Consider the following 15,620-nt stretch of genomic DNA (forward strand, 5'->3'; position numbering starts at 1 on the left):
AAAAATGGCCTCCTTTTGAAAGTGACAGCATCATTGCATCATGTATTCTTCTTGATCTGTCCTACTGGCTGACTCTGAACTGAGAGCCTTTATCTCTGTTTTCAAGTTTTAACAGGAAATATGTAGGGTTCAACTCGAATGTTCTGTGCTGTGGGCCTAGCTCAGCAGAATGCCACACCCTGAGGAGGTGTTCATTATGTCATTACATAAGTGATCCAGAAGCTCAGACTAATTCTCGGGGGCTCATTGGGTCAGATCCCCACCATTACGGCCCGTGGACTATAAATTGAATGTCTAAATATGGAATTGTAAGTGAGCCGGGAACAGTGTCGGTGAAACTGCCACCGCTTGTTGTAGAAACGTTTGCATTTTAATTTGTGTTTGTGTTGCTGGGTTTAGGAGGATCCATTTTGGACAGCACAGGACCTCTCGCAAAAAGACAACATGGAGGCTTCGAATCAGTCTCTGTGTAAACTGGTGGATGTGCTCACCCTCGCGGTGCACTGGAACAAGAGCGTGATGGTGAACCTCTGGAGACCGCCCCATGAACATCCTTTCTACACTTCCTGGATCAACGTCACCCTGGAAACCATCCTGGAGTCTGGAATTGCCCAGGAGCTGGTGAGCCATTCATCACAATCCAGTTTTAGACCATCCATAACCAAGGATTTACATCCAGAAATTAGATGGAAGTGTTGATGTTGGATGGGGGTGAACAAGGTCAGAAGTCAGATGACATCAGGTTACAATCCAACAGGTTTATTTGAAATCACAAGCTTTCGGAGCGCTGCTCCTTTGTCAGGTGGAGTCATAGAGTCATAGACATGTACAGCACAGAAACAGACCCTTCAGTCCAATTCATCCATGCCAACTAGATATCCCAATCTAATCTAATCCCATTTGCCAGAACTTGGCCCATATCCCTCTAAAACCTTCCTATTCATCCAGATGCCTTTCAAATGTTGTAATTGTACCAGCCTCCTCCACTTCCTCTGGCAGCTCATTCCACACACACATCACCCTCTACGTGAAAAGGTTGCCCCTTAGGTCCCTTTTATATCTTTCCCCTCTCACCCTTAAACTATACCCTCTAGTTCTGGACTCCCCCATCCCAGGGAAAAGACCTTGTCTATTTACCCTATCCATGCCCCTCAAGATTTTATAAACCTCTGTAAGGTCACCCCTCAGCCTCCAATGTTCCAGGGAAAACAGCCCCAGCCTGTTAAGTATCTCCCTTTAGCTCAAATCCTCCAACCCTGGCAACATCCTTGTAAATCTTTTCTGAACCCTTTCAAGTTTCACAACATCTTTCCGATAGGAAGGAGACCAGAATTGCACGCAGTATTCCAACAGTGGCCTCACCAATGTCCTGTACTGATTTCACCAGTGCTCCAAAAGCTTGGGATTTTGAATAAACCTGTTGGACTGTAACCTGGTGTCATGTCAGTTATGACTCTGACATAAAAATAGCAGCATATAAGAGCAGGGGTAGGGCATTTGGCCTTTTTGAGCCTGCTCCACCATTCTATATGATTATGGCTGATCATCCAAATCAGTCCCCTTCATCCCCATACCCTTTGACCCCTTTAGCCCATGAGCTGTATTGAACCCCTTCTTAAACATTCAGTGCTTTGGTCTGAGCCACTTCCTGTGGCAGAGAATTCCATAGGTTCAACACTGTCCGGGTGAAGACATTTCTCACCATCTCCATCCTGAAATGGCCTAGATCTTATCCTTAACCTGTGACCCCTGGCTCTAGACTCCAGAGTCAGTGGGAACATCCTTTCTGTGTGTACCCTGTTAGGCCTGTTCCAGACAGGTGGGAAATGATTGTCTGATCCATTAAAAAGCATTTACAGTGCTATCGCCCACTTAACACAATGAAACCTGCTGATGAGTTCCACAGGAATAATAAAGAGAACTCGACACTGAATAGCTCCCAGAAACAGAAGCTAGAGGAGGCCAAGTGGCCCCTCAGGACAGCTCTGTCATTCAGTAATGTTGTGGTTGATTTTCTTGTGGCTTTAAGTCTGCTAACTCTTATAGCCTTCAAATCCGTTGCCCATCAAACAGCTGTCTATCTCAGCCTTCAGTGTATTCAGTGACCCTCCAGAACACACTCTGGAAGAGATTTCCACACAGACAGACACGCAGGCACACGCGCGCGCTCTCTCTCTTACGCACTCTCACAGACACAAACACGTGTGCGCGCACACATACTTAGATAATTGCTCCTCATCTCCATCTACAATGTTGTATCAGGGCTTCAGGACCAAGTCACAGATACTCCCTTAACTAGCTCAGTAAGGGCAGAGTTAATTAGACTGGAAAAAGTGTATGTATAAGAGAAGCAAGTGTAGAGAATAGTGTCATTAATGTAACAGTAAGATCTGAGCCTGGTAGAGCACAGGAGTTTACAGTAGGATGTTCTTGGGCTGGAGTGATTCAGCAATGAAGAGAGATTAGACAGGCGAGAGTTGGAGAAGGTGGGGGTGGGGGGGAACCTTGATTGAGGTGTACAAAGGAAGCACAGTGCTACCAATGGTGAGACATTTCATCCGTCTACCCTCTCCAATCTCAAGGTCCACCACTACAGTGGCTCAGTGATTAGCACCGGGACCTGGGTTCCTCCGAATTCCAGCAAATGACCCCCTGTCATTCAAATAGATCATGGCTGATCTGATAATCCTCAACTCCACTTTCCTGCTTTTTCTCCACAGCCCTCAGTTCCCTTACTGATTTGAAAATCTCTCCCTCTCAACCTTGAATATACTTAATGACCTAGTTTTGACAGCCCTCTGTGATAAAGGATTCCACAGGTTCACTCCCCTCTGAGAGAAGAAATTCTTTCATCCCTGTCTTAAAAACATGACCCCCTTATTCTGAGATGATACCCTCTGGTCCTAGACACTTCCACAGGGGAAAATAACCTTCCGGTGTCTCCCCCTGTCAAGTGCTCCTAAAAATCTTACACGTTTCAATAAGATCACCTGCCAGTATTCTAAACTTCACTGAATACGAGCCCAACCTACTCAACTTTCCCCATAACTCAATCCCTCCATACCTCGTATCAGCCCAGTTAACCTTCTCTGGACAGCCTCTGATTCATCTGTTGGATGCAGGGCCCCGAACAGTTCACAGTATTCCCGATGTGCTAATGCCTCCATTTAAAATGCCCATCATTGTTGCTTTTCAATTGCTAAGTGTCCTTTCTAACCTCCCTATCTCTATACTTGCCTCCAGCCCCGTATTCCCCACAGTCTCTTGCGCAACCCAGATTTCAGTTGTCCTGCTGAAATGCCTTCAAACGTCTGAACCAAAAGTTCTGGAAATTTCCACCCTCCTTGTTCTGGTTGTGTTTGCCGAGCTGGGAATTTGTGTTGCAGACGTTCCGTCCCCTGTCTAGGTGACATCCTCAGTGCTTGGGAGCCTCCTGTGAAGCGCTTCTGTGATGTTTCCTCTGGCATTTATAGTGGTTTGTCTCTGCCGCTTCCGGTTGTCAGTTCCAGCTGTCCGCTGCAGTGGCCGGTATATTGGGTCCAGGTCAATGTGTTTGTTGATAGAATCTGTAGATGAGTGCCACGTTACCATACATCAAGAACATTTCTGAACTGATGGCCAGACTACTACGACCACAAGGACACATAACAGCACACAAACCAACAGCCACCCTCAGACAACAACTCACCAGGACGAAGGACCCGATACCCAGCATGAGCAAAACCAACGTAGTGTACAAAATCCCATGCAAGGACTGCACAAAACACTACATAGGACAAACAGGAAGACAGCTAACGATCCGCATCCATGAACACTAACTCGCCACGAAACGACACGACCAGCTATCCTTAGTAGCCACACACTCCGATGACAAGCAACATGAGTTCGACTGGGACAACACTACTATTATAGGACAAGCCAAACAGAGAACAGCTAGGGAATTCCTAGAGGCATGGCACTCATCCACAGATTCAATCAATAAGCACATCGACCTGGACCCAATATACCGACCACTGCAGCGGACAGCTGGAACTGACAACCGGAAGTGGCAGAAACAAACCGCTATAAATGCCAGAGGAAAGATCTCAAAGCGCTTCACATGAGGCTCCCAAGCACTGAGGATGTCACTTAGACAGCGGACGAAATGTCTGCAACACACATTCCCAGCTCGGCGAACAGAACCATAACAACGAACACCCGAGCTACAAATCTTCTCACAAACTTTGATTTCCACCCTCCCTTCCAACTTCTCCACCTCTCTATCCCACTTTCTTCCTTAAATCCATATGTTTTCCCAAGCATATGGCCACACACCCTGATGTCTCCTAGTGTGACTGGGGGAAATCAGACAGTCTGTGGTAACGCTCCTATGAAGTGTCGGGGTGCTATCTGAGTGTACTCTCTCCCTACAATGTGGTGTCAGTTGTGAGCTCACACCTGTCTGCTTTTCAGGTGATCTGGCTGCTGGAGGAGGACAGGCAGATGGTTCGCCAAGTGGCACCAGGTTTCCAGCAGATGTCCTCCGTGAAAGAAAATGTGACAGTGCTACGCTCGCAAGGCATCACCGGATTAAACCTGCGGTACAACAAGATCGATGCCAAGGAGGTGCGGTACGTCTGATTAATGGAATCTCTCTCCTCCATCATTCATGGGATGTGGGCATCTCTGGCCAGGGCAGCGGTTAAAACCCCGAGTCAGCTCCATTGCTGTGGGTCTGGAGTCATGTGTAGTTCAGACCAGGTAAGGATGGCAGTTTCCTTCCTTCAAGGGCATTAGTGAACCAGGTAGGTTCTCTCATCCTGATAACGGACGATGGTTGCATGGTCATCATGAAACTCATAATTCCAGATTTGTTTTGAATTTGAATTCCACCATCTGCCGGGATGGGATTGGAACCTACGTCCCAGGCACAAAGCAGAGTCACTGGACTCGAAACATTTCTCCTCACTGACGCTGCCAGATCCTCTGAGTTTCTCCAGCAATTTCCATTTTTATTCCACAGGGCAGAACATGGGCCTTTGGATTACTAGTCTGGCAACAGTACCATGTAGAGTTTATTGCATAGAAATATCTAGTCCATGCTAGTGCTCCACACCATCCTTCTAAAAGCCTGCTTCATTCTTTTAACTAGTTTCCCCTTCCATCTCAGAATAGCAGTACAGGTCTTCCCTTTGGATCCCTAAATCTCTTCCTCCATTCAGTGAGATTGTGGCTGATTTGTGACCTAATTCTTGAAACCATCTGGGGAGGTGTTGGTGTCATCGTGGTAGTGTCACAGGACTCATAATCCAGAGCCCAAAGCTAATGGTCTCGGGGAATGGGTTCAAATCCCACCATAGGGGAGGCATGGTGGCTCAGTGGTTAGCACTGCTGCCTCACATTACCAGGGACACAGGTTTGATTCCACCCTCTGGCGACTGTCTGTGTGGTCTGCGTTTGCACATTCTTCCCGTGTCTGCATGCTTTTCCTCCGGGTGCTCCAGTTTCCTTCCACATCCAAAGATATACAGGAGGATTCGCCATGTTAAATTGCCCCATAATGTTAAGGGACGTGCAGGTTGGGTTGATTAGCCATGGGAAATGTCGGGTTGGAGCGATAGGGGTGGAGGGTGGGTTTGGGTGGGATGCTCTTCGGAGAGTTCGTGTGGACTTTGTGGGCTGAATGGCCTGTTTCCACTATAGGGATTCTGAGTTTCATAGCAGGTCATGAGCTGTGAATTCAATAAAATCTGGAACATTAAGCTTACGTTATGTGACCATTGTTATAAAATCCATCTGGTCCGTTCAACCCCATTTTTTTTTTGGGCAGGTATCTGCTGTCCTTACCTGATCTGGCCGACATATGACTCCAGACCCACATGTGGTTGTCTGTTAGCTGCACTAAATACTGATCCCAGCAATGACACCCACACCCTAAGAACAAATAAAAGAAAAACATTTCAAATCCCTTAATTCCAGCTGGAAGTATCAAGGTGGCAAAGCGTGCTTCTTAAATCATAAAATAAACCGATCGGTTTTGCGTTTCAAAATTAAATATCTTGTTTGTGGGTTGTGTGTATTCCTGGCCAGAGTACCATTAATGGCTCATTGCTGCCTGCCTATGAGAAGGTGATGGTGAGCTGTCTTGGTTTATACAGCAGACCCTGGGATAATGTCTCTACCCACTGTGCTACTACAGAGGCAGTTCCAGCATTTTAACCCAGTGGCAGTGAAGGAATTTTAAAGCTATCAATTGACCTGATAACAACTGCTATTTACAATAGGGAGTTCTGAACTTGTACCACACTTTGCACGTGGTACAAACTTTGAGCAGGAGTAGGCCATCTGACCCCTCGAGCCTGGTCCACCATTCAATAAGGTCATGGCTGATCTTTTCATGGCCTCAGCTCAACTTACCCACACTCTGACCACAACCCTTAATTCTTTTACTGTTCAAAAACATTATCTATCATGGCTTTAAAAGCATTTATTGAGGAAGCATCAACCACTTCACTGGGAAAGGAATTCCATTCATTCGCAACCCTCTGGGTGAAGAAGTTCCTTCTTAATTCAGTCCTGAATCTGCTCCCCTAATTTTGAGGCTATGCCCTCTTGTCCTAGTTCCACCTGCCAGTGGAAACATCCTCTCCACTTCTATCTTGTCTATTCCCTTCCTAATTTTATACATTTCTATAAGATCCCCCTTCATTCTTCTGACTTGCAATGACTATAATCCAAGTCTACTCAGTCTCTCCTCATAAGCCAACCCCCTCAACTCTGGAATCAACCGAGTGAACTTCCCCTGCACCCCCTCCAGTGCCAATACCTCTTTCTCAAGTAAGGAGACCAAAACTGCACAAAGTACTCCAGTGTGTCCTCACCAGCCCCTATACAGCTGCAACATAACCTCCCTGTTTTTAAACTCAATCCCTTTAGCAATGAAAGACAAAATTCCATTTACTTCCTTAATTACCTGTTGTACCTGCCTGCAGACCAATCTTCTGTGATTCATGCACAAGGACATCTAGGTCCCTCAGCATAGCAGCTTGCTGCAATTTTTTACTATTCAAGTAACAATCCTTTTTACTGTTATTCCTACATTTATTAACATTGTACTCCACCTGTCAGACCTTTGCCCACTCACTCGATATATCCATGTTCCTCTGTAAAGTTTCACAATCCTCTGCACACTTTGCTCTGCCACTCATCTTAGTGTCATCTGCAAACTTTGACACACTATGCATGGTCCTCCACTTCCAATCATTTATGTAAATTGTGAGCAATCATGTTCCCAACACCAATCCCTGAGGCACACCAGTAGTCACTCATTACCAGCCAGAATAGCAGACATTTCTCCCCACTCTTTGCTTCTTGTTAGTCAACCAACCCTCCATCCATGCTAATACTCTCTCCCTAATGCCATGCATCTTTATCTTTTGCAACAGCCTTTTGTGCAGCACCTTGTCGAATACCTTTTGGAAATCTAGATACGCCACATCTACTGGGTCCCCATTGCCCATCTTGTTCATAATGTCTTTATAGAACTACAAACGATTTGTCAAACATGATCTGCCTTTCATGAACCCATGCTGTGTCTGCCTAACGGGACAATTTCTATCAGGATGCCTTGCTATTTCTTCCTTGATAATAGACTTTGGCATCTTTCACACTACAGAGATTAAGCTAACTGGTTTGTAATTCTCCATCTTTTGTCTACCTCCCTTTTTAAACAGTGGTGTCATATTTGCTGTTTTTCAATCTGCTGGAACTGCCACAGAATCCAGTGCATTTTGGAAAATTACCACAAGTGCACTTGCTATTTCTCCCACCATCTCTTTTTTTCAGTACCCTGGGATTCATTCCATTAGGGCCTGGAGGCTTGTCTACCCTTAACTCCATGAGCTTACCCCACACTACCTCTTTTGTTTCCAGATACTCACCTACCTTCCTCTCTTTGTCAATTACTGGCAGGTTATTAGTGTCCTCCACTGTGAAAACCGACACTAAATACCTGTTCAACGCCTCGGCCATTTCCTCATATCCCATAACTAAATGCCCCTTCTCATCCTCTAAAGGGCCGATGCTTACTTTAGCTACTTTTTGTTGTTTTATATATTTATAGAAACGTTTGCTATCTGTCTTTATATGCTGAGCTATTTTGTTCTCATAATCTACCTTACCTTTTTAAAGCTCTTTTGTGGTTTTCTGTTGACCTTTAACACTTTCCCAATCTTCTAGTTTCCTGCTGATCTTGGCCACTTTGTGTGCCCTCTCCATTGTTTTGATAACCTCCCTTATTTCTGTAGGCACCCATGGCAGAATACCCCTTTTCCTACAGTCCTTCCTTTTCACTTGTATATACTTTTGCTGAGCACTTTGAAAAGTTGCTTTGAAAGTCCTCCTCTGTTTGTCACCATGAAATCTTTGCTTCCAGTCTACTTTTGGCCATCTTCTCCCTCATCCTATTGTAGTCTCCCTTTTTTAAGCGCAGGACCCTGGTTTTGGATTTTATCTTTGCACTCTCCATCTCTATTCTAAATTCAACCATACTGTGATGGTTCTTTACAACAGCATCCCCAACTATGAGATCATTTATTATTCCTGTCTCGTTACGCAAGGCCAGCTCTAGAATCGCTTGCTCCCTCCCTTCCATTACATACTGCTCACGAAAACTATTGTTGGATATACATTTGATGAACTCCTCCTCAAGGCTACCCTGATCAATCTGGTTCAACCAATAGACGTGTAGATTAAAATGCCCCATGATAATTGTGGTACCATTTTTTACAAGCATTAGTTATTTCTTGTGATATAATGTGATATACTGCTGTAATGTTCTTCATTCTTTGTTCAAATTTTCAGTCAGATGCAATGACCTTGTGCAATGACACAAGGTAGATTTATTGGAAATGAAGAGAGATTGCCCTAATGTGATATTATTATTTGGTGGCCAACAGACTACACCTATCTGTGACTTTTTCTTCTTAGAATTTCTAATTTCCACCCAAATCAATTCAAACTTATTCTCCATAGAACCTGCATCATCTCTCAGCACTGCCCTAATGTCATCCTTGAATATCGGAGTTACACCAGCTCCCTTATCGTCCTGTCTGTCATTCCAACTAGCCTGATACCCTGGATATTTAACTCCCAGTCGTGACCATCCTGTAACCATGTCTCTGTAATGGCTGCTAAATCATATTCATTCACATTGAGTTGTGCCATTAACTCATCTACATTGCTATGAATGCTACGGGCAAAGTGCCCTTTTCTAGTGTTTGTACCTTCTTTATGAATTCCAACATCTCCAACAATAATACCTCCAGGGTTATCCTTCCTTTTTACATCTTTCAAACCTTCCTGCACACATGCTAACCTGCTGCTTACCTTTTTATTTATTGCAATACTTCCTGTCATTTCCCCCTCCGCCCCCCGACTCACTACTTTAACACCCAAGCAATCACCCTATTTATCCTTTTCGCTCGAACGCTAGTTCCAGATAAGTTCAGGTGGACACCATCCCATGGGTACAAATCCCTCCTGTTCCAAAGCTGATGCCAACGCCCCATGAAATGGAACCCCTCTTCCCCACACCACTCCCTTACCCAGATGTTTACTTCCCTAATTTTCTTATCCCTAAGCCAATTTGCACGTGGCTCGAGTAGTAATCTGGAGTTTATAACCCTTGAGTGGTAGCACACTTCTGAAAATTCGCTCTAATTTTGAGATTCTGCCTCATAATTGTTGACTTCTCCGCCACCAGAATAGGGTTCTGTCTGTCTGTCTTTTTAAAAAAAATTATCTGTTCCCCTTTGACCTTGAACACATCAATCAAATCACCCTTCTAAACTCCAGAGAGTACAACCCTTGTTTTTGTAATCCTTGTCCTTTTAGTTTCCAATACATCTACCTTGTGTTTTTCTCCAAGGTCATTGTATCTGACTGAAGATTTGAAAAAAGAATGAAGAACATTACAGCAGTAGGAACAGGCCCTTCAGCCCTCCAAGCCTGCGCTGATCCAGATCCTCAAACTAAAACTGCTGCCTATTTTCTAAGGATCTGCATCCCTTTGTTCCCTGCCCATCCATGAATCTGTCTAGATACATCTTAAATGACATTATCGTTCCGACCCTGACCACCTCTGCTGGCAATGCATTCCAGGCACCACCACCATCTGCATAAAGAACTTTCCACGTAGATCTCCCCTCTCACTTTGAACTCGTGACCCCTAGTAATTGAGTCCTCCACTCGGGGGTGGGGGGGCGCGCGGATTTCTTGCTATCCACCCAGCCTACACCTCTCATGATTTTGTAGGCCTCAATCAGGTCCCCCCTCAACCTCCATTTTTCAAATGAAAATAATCCTAATCTACTCAACCTCTCCTCAGAGCTAGCACCTGCCATACTAGGCAACATCCTCGTAAATCTTTTCTGCACCCTCTCTGAAGCGTCCACATCCTGTTGGTAATGTGGCGACCAGAACTGTACGCAGTATTCCAAAGTTGTGGCCGAACCAAAGTTCTACACAACTCGAACATGACCTACCAACTCTTGTACTCCATACCCTGAGCAATGAAGGAAAGCATGCCGTATGCTGCCTTTACCACTCGACTGACCTGCGTTACCACCTTCAGGGAACAATGGACCTGAACACATTTTCCATTTACCATATAGTTTGCTCTGGAATTGCAGTTTCCAAATGCATCACCTCACATTTGTCCAGATTGAACTCCATTTGTCATTTCTCTGACCAACTCTCCAATCTGTCTATATTCTGCTGCATTCTCCGACAGTACCCTTCACTATCTGCTACTCCACTAATCTTTGTATCATCTGAAAACTTGCTAATGAGGCAACCTACACCTTCCTCCAAACCATTTATGTATATCACAAACAACAGTGGTCCCAACATTGATTCCTGTGCGAAACCATTGGCCACAGATCTCCATTTTGAGAAGCTCCCAGTTGCATGTACCTAAGTACAGTGAAAAGTCTTGTTCTGCAAGCAGTGCAGGCAGATCATAGCCAACAAGGAAATACAGATCATAGGGTGTTTGGGCAGAGTGAGGCTTCCAAGGTTGCAGCCACACAGGAGGTGCACAAAGTGAGATCAACATTATTTGAAGATGAAATACTCAGTAGAGCTCCAGGAATCCCAGTGTAGCCTAATCAGTATGACCTTTACTTCACTGTTTGCAGTCCTTGAGATGCAACCTTCCATGGGTCACCTGAACCATCTTCTCATCTACTTGTGTCAATTTCAGAGCCATGCAGATCGAAACAGACCCTTCAGTCTATACCGATCATGTTCCCAAACTAAACTAGTCCCACCTGCCTGCTCCAGGCCCATTCCCCTCCAAACCTCTCTCCTATTCATTTACTTATCTAAGTATTTTTAAATGTCATAACTGTGCCCACAACCAGCACTTCCTCAGGAAGTTCATTCTACACACTAACTGCCCTCTGTGTAAAAACTTTGCCCCTCATGTCTTTTTAAAATCTCTTTCCTCATTGAACAATGGGCTCAAATACCCACCCTCTCTGTGCTCTGAGATCTCCATGAACGCAAAATGTTACACAATTACCGCAGAAATCAGTCGTCCTGATGTTGCTTCAGGAAGGTGGGGTGTGGGTGGGAGGTGAGATCAGTTGTTGAGATGGGACAGTTGGATATTATGGGATAGAACCTGAACAGTAGAGTTTTCAGCAGCTCCTTCCTGGGTTAGTGCTACCTTCAGCCTGTGCTGATCTCCATGCCTCACTCTTTGTCTCTGTGTCTCTCGACTACAGTGAATATGCATCGGACAACATCAGCACCAACCTGTATCTGGTGAATGAGCCGTGGTTATACTCGGTGCTGTGGTGTGCTGGGGTGCAGTCAGTTACCTCTGATGCCTGCCAAGTCCTGAGTGAGGTGCAAGCTCCCACCTGGATTATGGTGAGTAAGAGACACAGCAGTGAGCTACAGAGCAATTCCGTCACTGGGATAGGTCGGGGGCTATACCACCTGGTGAGGCTCAGTTAGATGGTGGTCAGCTGTATGTTAACTCCAGTGGCCAGCCCTGCTTCCTCAATCCTGAATAGTCTGATCTCAAACAAAATTTGAACATACATCAAACTGAAGTTCCAATTGGATAAGCTCTTTCAGGCAGAGAGGGCTCCCACACTGAGGTGTATGGACAGAGATGATAGAAGCCGAGTTGAAAGGTCAGTAACAAGTCGGGGCATCCCTCAACTCTTCCTTCCCATCCCCAAGACCCCTTGTCCTCTACGCCCCTTTCCCCCACATGCCCTCCCATCCTCCCCACCCCGGGCCTTCTCTTCTCCTCCCACCACCGTCCCCTCTCTTCTACCCCCACCTCCGTCCCCTCCCTTCTCTTCCCCTCCCCCCCCCCCCCAACGCCCGTCCCCTCTCTCTTTTTTTGCTCCCTGTCCCCTCTCACTTTTTTTGCTCCCGTCCCCTCTCTCTCCCCCCCCGTCCCCTCTCTCTCCCCCCCCGTCCCCTCTCTCTCCCCCCCCGTCCCCCTCTCTTCTCTCCCCCCCCGTCCCCTCTCTCTTCTCTCCCCCCCCCGTCCCCTCTCTCTTCCCTCCCCCCGTCCCCTCTCTCTTCTCTCCCCCCCCGTCCCCTCTCTCTTCCCTCCCCCCGTCCCCTCTCTCTTCCCTCCCCCCGTCCCCTCTCTCTTGCCCCCGTCCCCGCCCCCCCCCCCGTCCCCTCTCTCTTCCCCCCCAACCCGTCCCCTCTCCCTTCCCCCCCCCCGTCCCCTCTCTCTTCCCCCCCCCGTCCCCTCTCTCTTCTCCCCCCCCGTCCCCTCTCTCTTCCCCCCCGTCCCCTCTCTCTTGCCCCCCCGTCCCCGTCCCCTCTCTCTTGCCCCCCTGTCCCCCCTCTCTTGCCCCCCTGTCCCCCCTCTCTTGCCCCCCTGTCCCCCCTCTCTTGCCCCCCTGTCCCCCCTCTCTTGCCCCCCCGTCCCCGTCCCCTCTCTCTTGCCCCCCCCGTCCCCTCCCCCTCTCTTGCCCCCCTGTCCCCCCTCTCTTGCCCCCCTGTCCCCCCTCTCTTGCCCCCCTGTCCCCCCTCTCTTGCCCCCGTCCCCTCTCTCTTGCCCCCGTCCCCTCTCTCTTGCCCCCGTCCCCTCTCTCCTCCCCCCGTCTCCTCTCTCTTCCCCCGTCCCCTCCCCCCCCTCTTGCCCCCCTGTTCCCCCCTCTCTTGCCCCCCTGTCCCCCCTCTCTTGCCCCCCTGTCCCCCCTCTCTTGCCCCCCTGTCCCCCCTCTCTTGCCCCCGTCCCCTCTCTCTTGCCCCCGTCCCCTCTCTCTTGCCCCCGTCCCCTCTCTCCTCCCCCCGTCTCCTCTCTCTTCCCCCGTCCCCTCCCCCCCTCTTGCCCCCCTGTTCCCCCCTCTCTTGCCCCCGTCCCCCCTCTCTTGCCCCCCCGTCCCCTCTCTCTTCCCCCGTCCCCTCCCCCCCCCTTGCCCCCCTGTCCCCTCCCCCCCTCTTGCCCCCCTGTCCCCCCTCTCTTGCCCCCCTGTCCCCCCTCTCTTGCCCCCCTGTCCCCTCTCTCTTGCCCCCGTCCCCTCTCTCCTCCCCCCGTCTCCTCTCTCTTCCCCCGTCCCCTCCCCCCCTCTTGCCCCCCTGTCCCCCCTCTCTTGCCCCCCCGTCCCCGTCCCCTCTCTCTCTTCCCCCGTCCCCTCCCCCCTCTCTTGCCCCCCGTCCCCCCTCTCTTGCCCCCTGTCCCCCCTCTCTTGCCCCCCTGTCCCCCCCCTCTTGCCCCCCTGTCCCCCCTCTCTTGCCCCCCGTCCCCCCTCTCTTGCCCCCGTCCCCTCTCTCTTCCCCCGTCCCCTCCCCCCCCTCTTGCCCCCCTGTCCCCCCTCTCTTGCCCCCCCGTCCCCGTCCCCTCTCTCTCTTCCCCCGTCCCCTCCCCCCTCTCTTGCCCCCCTGTCCCCCCTCTCTTGCCCCCCTGTCCCCCCCCTCTTGCCCCCCTGTCCCCCCCCTCTTGCCCCCCTGTCCCCCCTCTCTTGCCCCCCTGTCCCCCCTCTCTGGCCCCCCGTCCCCCCTCTCTTGCCCCCCTGTCCCCCCTCTCTTGCCCCCCTGTCCCCCCTCTCTTGCCCCCCTGTCCCCCCTCTCTTGCCCCCCTGTCCCCCCTCTCTTGCCCCCCTGTCCCCCCTCTCTTGCCCCCCTGTCCCCCCTCTCTTGCCCCCCGTCCCCTCTCTCTTGCCCCCCCGTCCCCTCTCTCTTTCTCCCCCCCCCGTCCCCTCTCTCTTGCCCCCCCGTCCCCTCTCTCTTTCTCCCCCCCCGTCCCCTCTCTCTTTCTCCCCCCCCGTCCCCTCTCTCTTTCTCTCCCCCCCCCGTCCCCTCTCTCTTTCCCCCCCCGTCCCCTCTCTCCCCCCCCGTCCCCATCCCCTCTCTCTCTCCCCCCACCCCCCCATCCCCGTCCCCTCCCTCTCCCTCTCCCCCCTGTCCCCTCTCCCTCCCCCCCCGTCCCCTCTCTCTCTCCCTTCTGTCCCCTCTCTTTCCCCCCCCCCCGCTTCCCTCTCTTTCTTTCTTCCCCCTCCCGTCTCCTCTCTTTCTTCCACCACCCCCACCCCCCCCGTCTCCTCTCTTCTCTCCCCCCGTCTCCTCTCTTCTCCCCCCCCCCCCGTCTCCTCTCTTCTCCCCCCCGTCTCCTCTCTTCTCCCCCCCCCCGTCCCCTCTCTCTTCTCCCCCCCCGTCCCCTCTCTCTTCTCCCCCCCCCGGCCCCTCTCTCTTCCCCCCCCCCCCCCGTCTCCTCTCTTTCTTCCACCTCCCCCGTCCCCACTCTTCTCCCCCCACCTCTGTCTGGAGATGAGGATCTGGTCATTTCAGAGTTATTTTTGTATTTGTTGATGGGGCGTAAGTGTCTCACCATTTATTATCGAGAGTTGTGTTGCTGGAAACACACAGCAGGTCAGGCAGCATCCGAGGGGCAGGAGAATCGACGTTTAGGGCAATAGCCCTTCATCAGGACTGAGGCTGGGAGCCTCTGAGAATGGAGAGATATATTTGGAGGGGGTGGAGCTTGGGGGTACGTAGCTGAGTGTGCAATAGATGAATGGAGGTGGGGGTGAAGGTGATAGGTCAGAGGGGAGGATGGAGCAGGTAGGTGGGAAGATAGATGGACAAGTGGAACAGGTCATTAGGATGGTGCTGGGCTGGAAGATTGGAACTGGGGTAAGATGGGGGTGGGGAAATGAGGAAACTGACAAAGTCCACATTGATGTCATGGGGTTGAAGGGTTCCAAGGCAGAAGATGGGATGTTCTTCCTCCAGGCATTGGGTGGTGAGGGAGTGGCAATGGAGGCAGCCCAGGACCTGCATGGCCTCGGTAGAGTGGGAGAGGGAGTTGAAATGTTCAGCCATGGGCAGTGGGGTTGATTGGTGCGGGCGTCCCAGAGATGTTCCCTGAAGCGCTTCAGAGAACATCTCCTGAAGATTTTATTTAGGAGGCTCCCAGACTCCTTCCTGATGGAGGGCTCTTTCATCGATTTTCCTGCTCCTTGGATGCTGCCTGACCTGCTGTGCTTTGCCAGCTCCACTCTAATCTTGACTCTGATCTCCAGCATCTGCAGTCCTCACTTTTGCTTAGTTTCACCATTTCGTGCCCATCCCTAATTGCCCAGAGGGCATATAAGAAATAA

At 49.9% G+C, this 15,620-nt stretch overlaps 1 protein-coding gene across 2 annotated transcripts in view; it reads left to right on the forward strand.

The window, feature by feature from the left end:
• Positions 1-15,620, forward strand: part of LOC132816889 (glycerophosphodiester phosphodiesterase domain-containing protein 5-like) — a 228,937-nt gene that overhangs the window by 181,811 nt on the left and 31,506 nt on the right. For both annotated transcript variants that reach the window (XM_060826895.1, XM_060826896.1), the window contains exons 11-13: positions 400-621; positions 4,453-4,610; positions 11,769-11,916. In XM_060826895.1, the coding sequence (XP_060682878.1) occupies positions 400-621; positions 4,453-4,610; positions 11,769-11,916 (528 nt within the window). The remainder of the gene's footprint in view (positions 1-399; positions 622-4,452; positions 4,611-11,768; positions 11,917-15,620) is intronic.

The sequence above is a fragment of the Hemiscyllium ocellatum genome, chromosome 6 (assembly GCF_020745735.1).
Source record: "Hemiscyllium ocellatum isolate sHemOce1 chromosome 6, sHemOce1.pat.X.cur, whole genome shotgun sequence".
Classification (NCBI taxonomy): Eukaryota; Metazoa; Chordata; class Chondrichthyes; order Orectolobiformes; family Hemiscylliidae; genus Hemiscyllium; species Hemiscyllium ocellatum.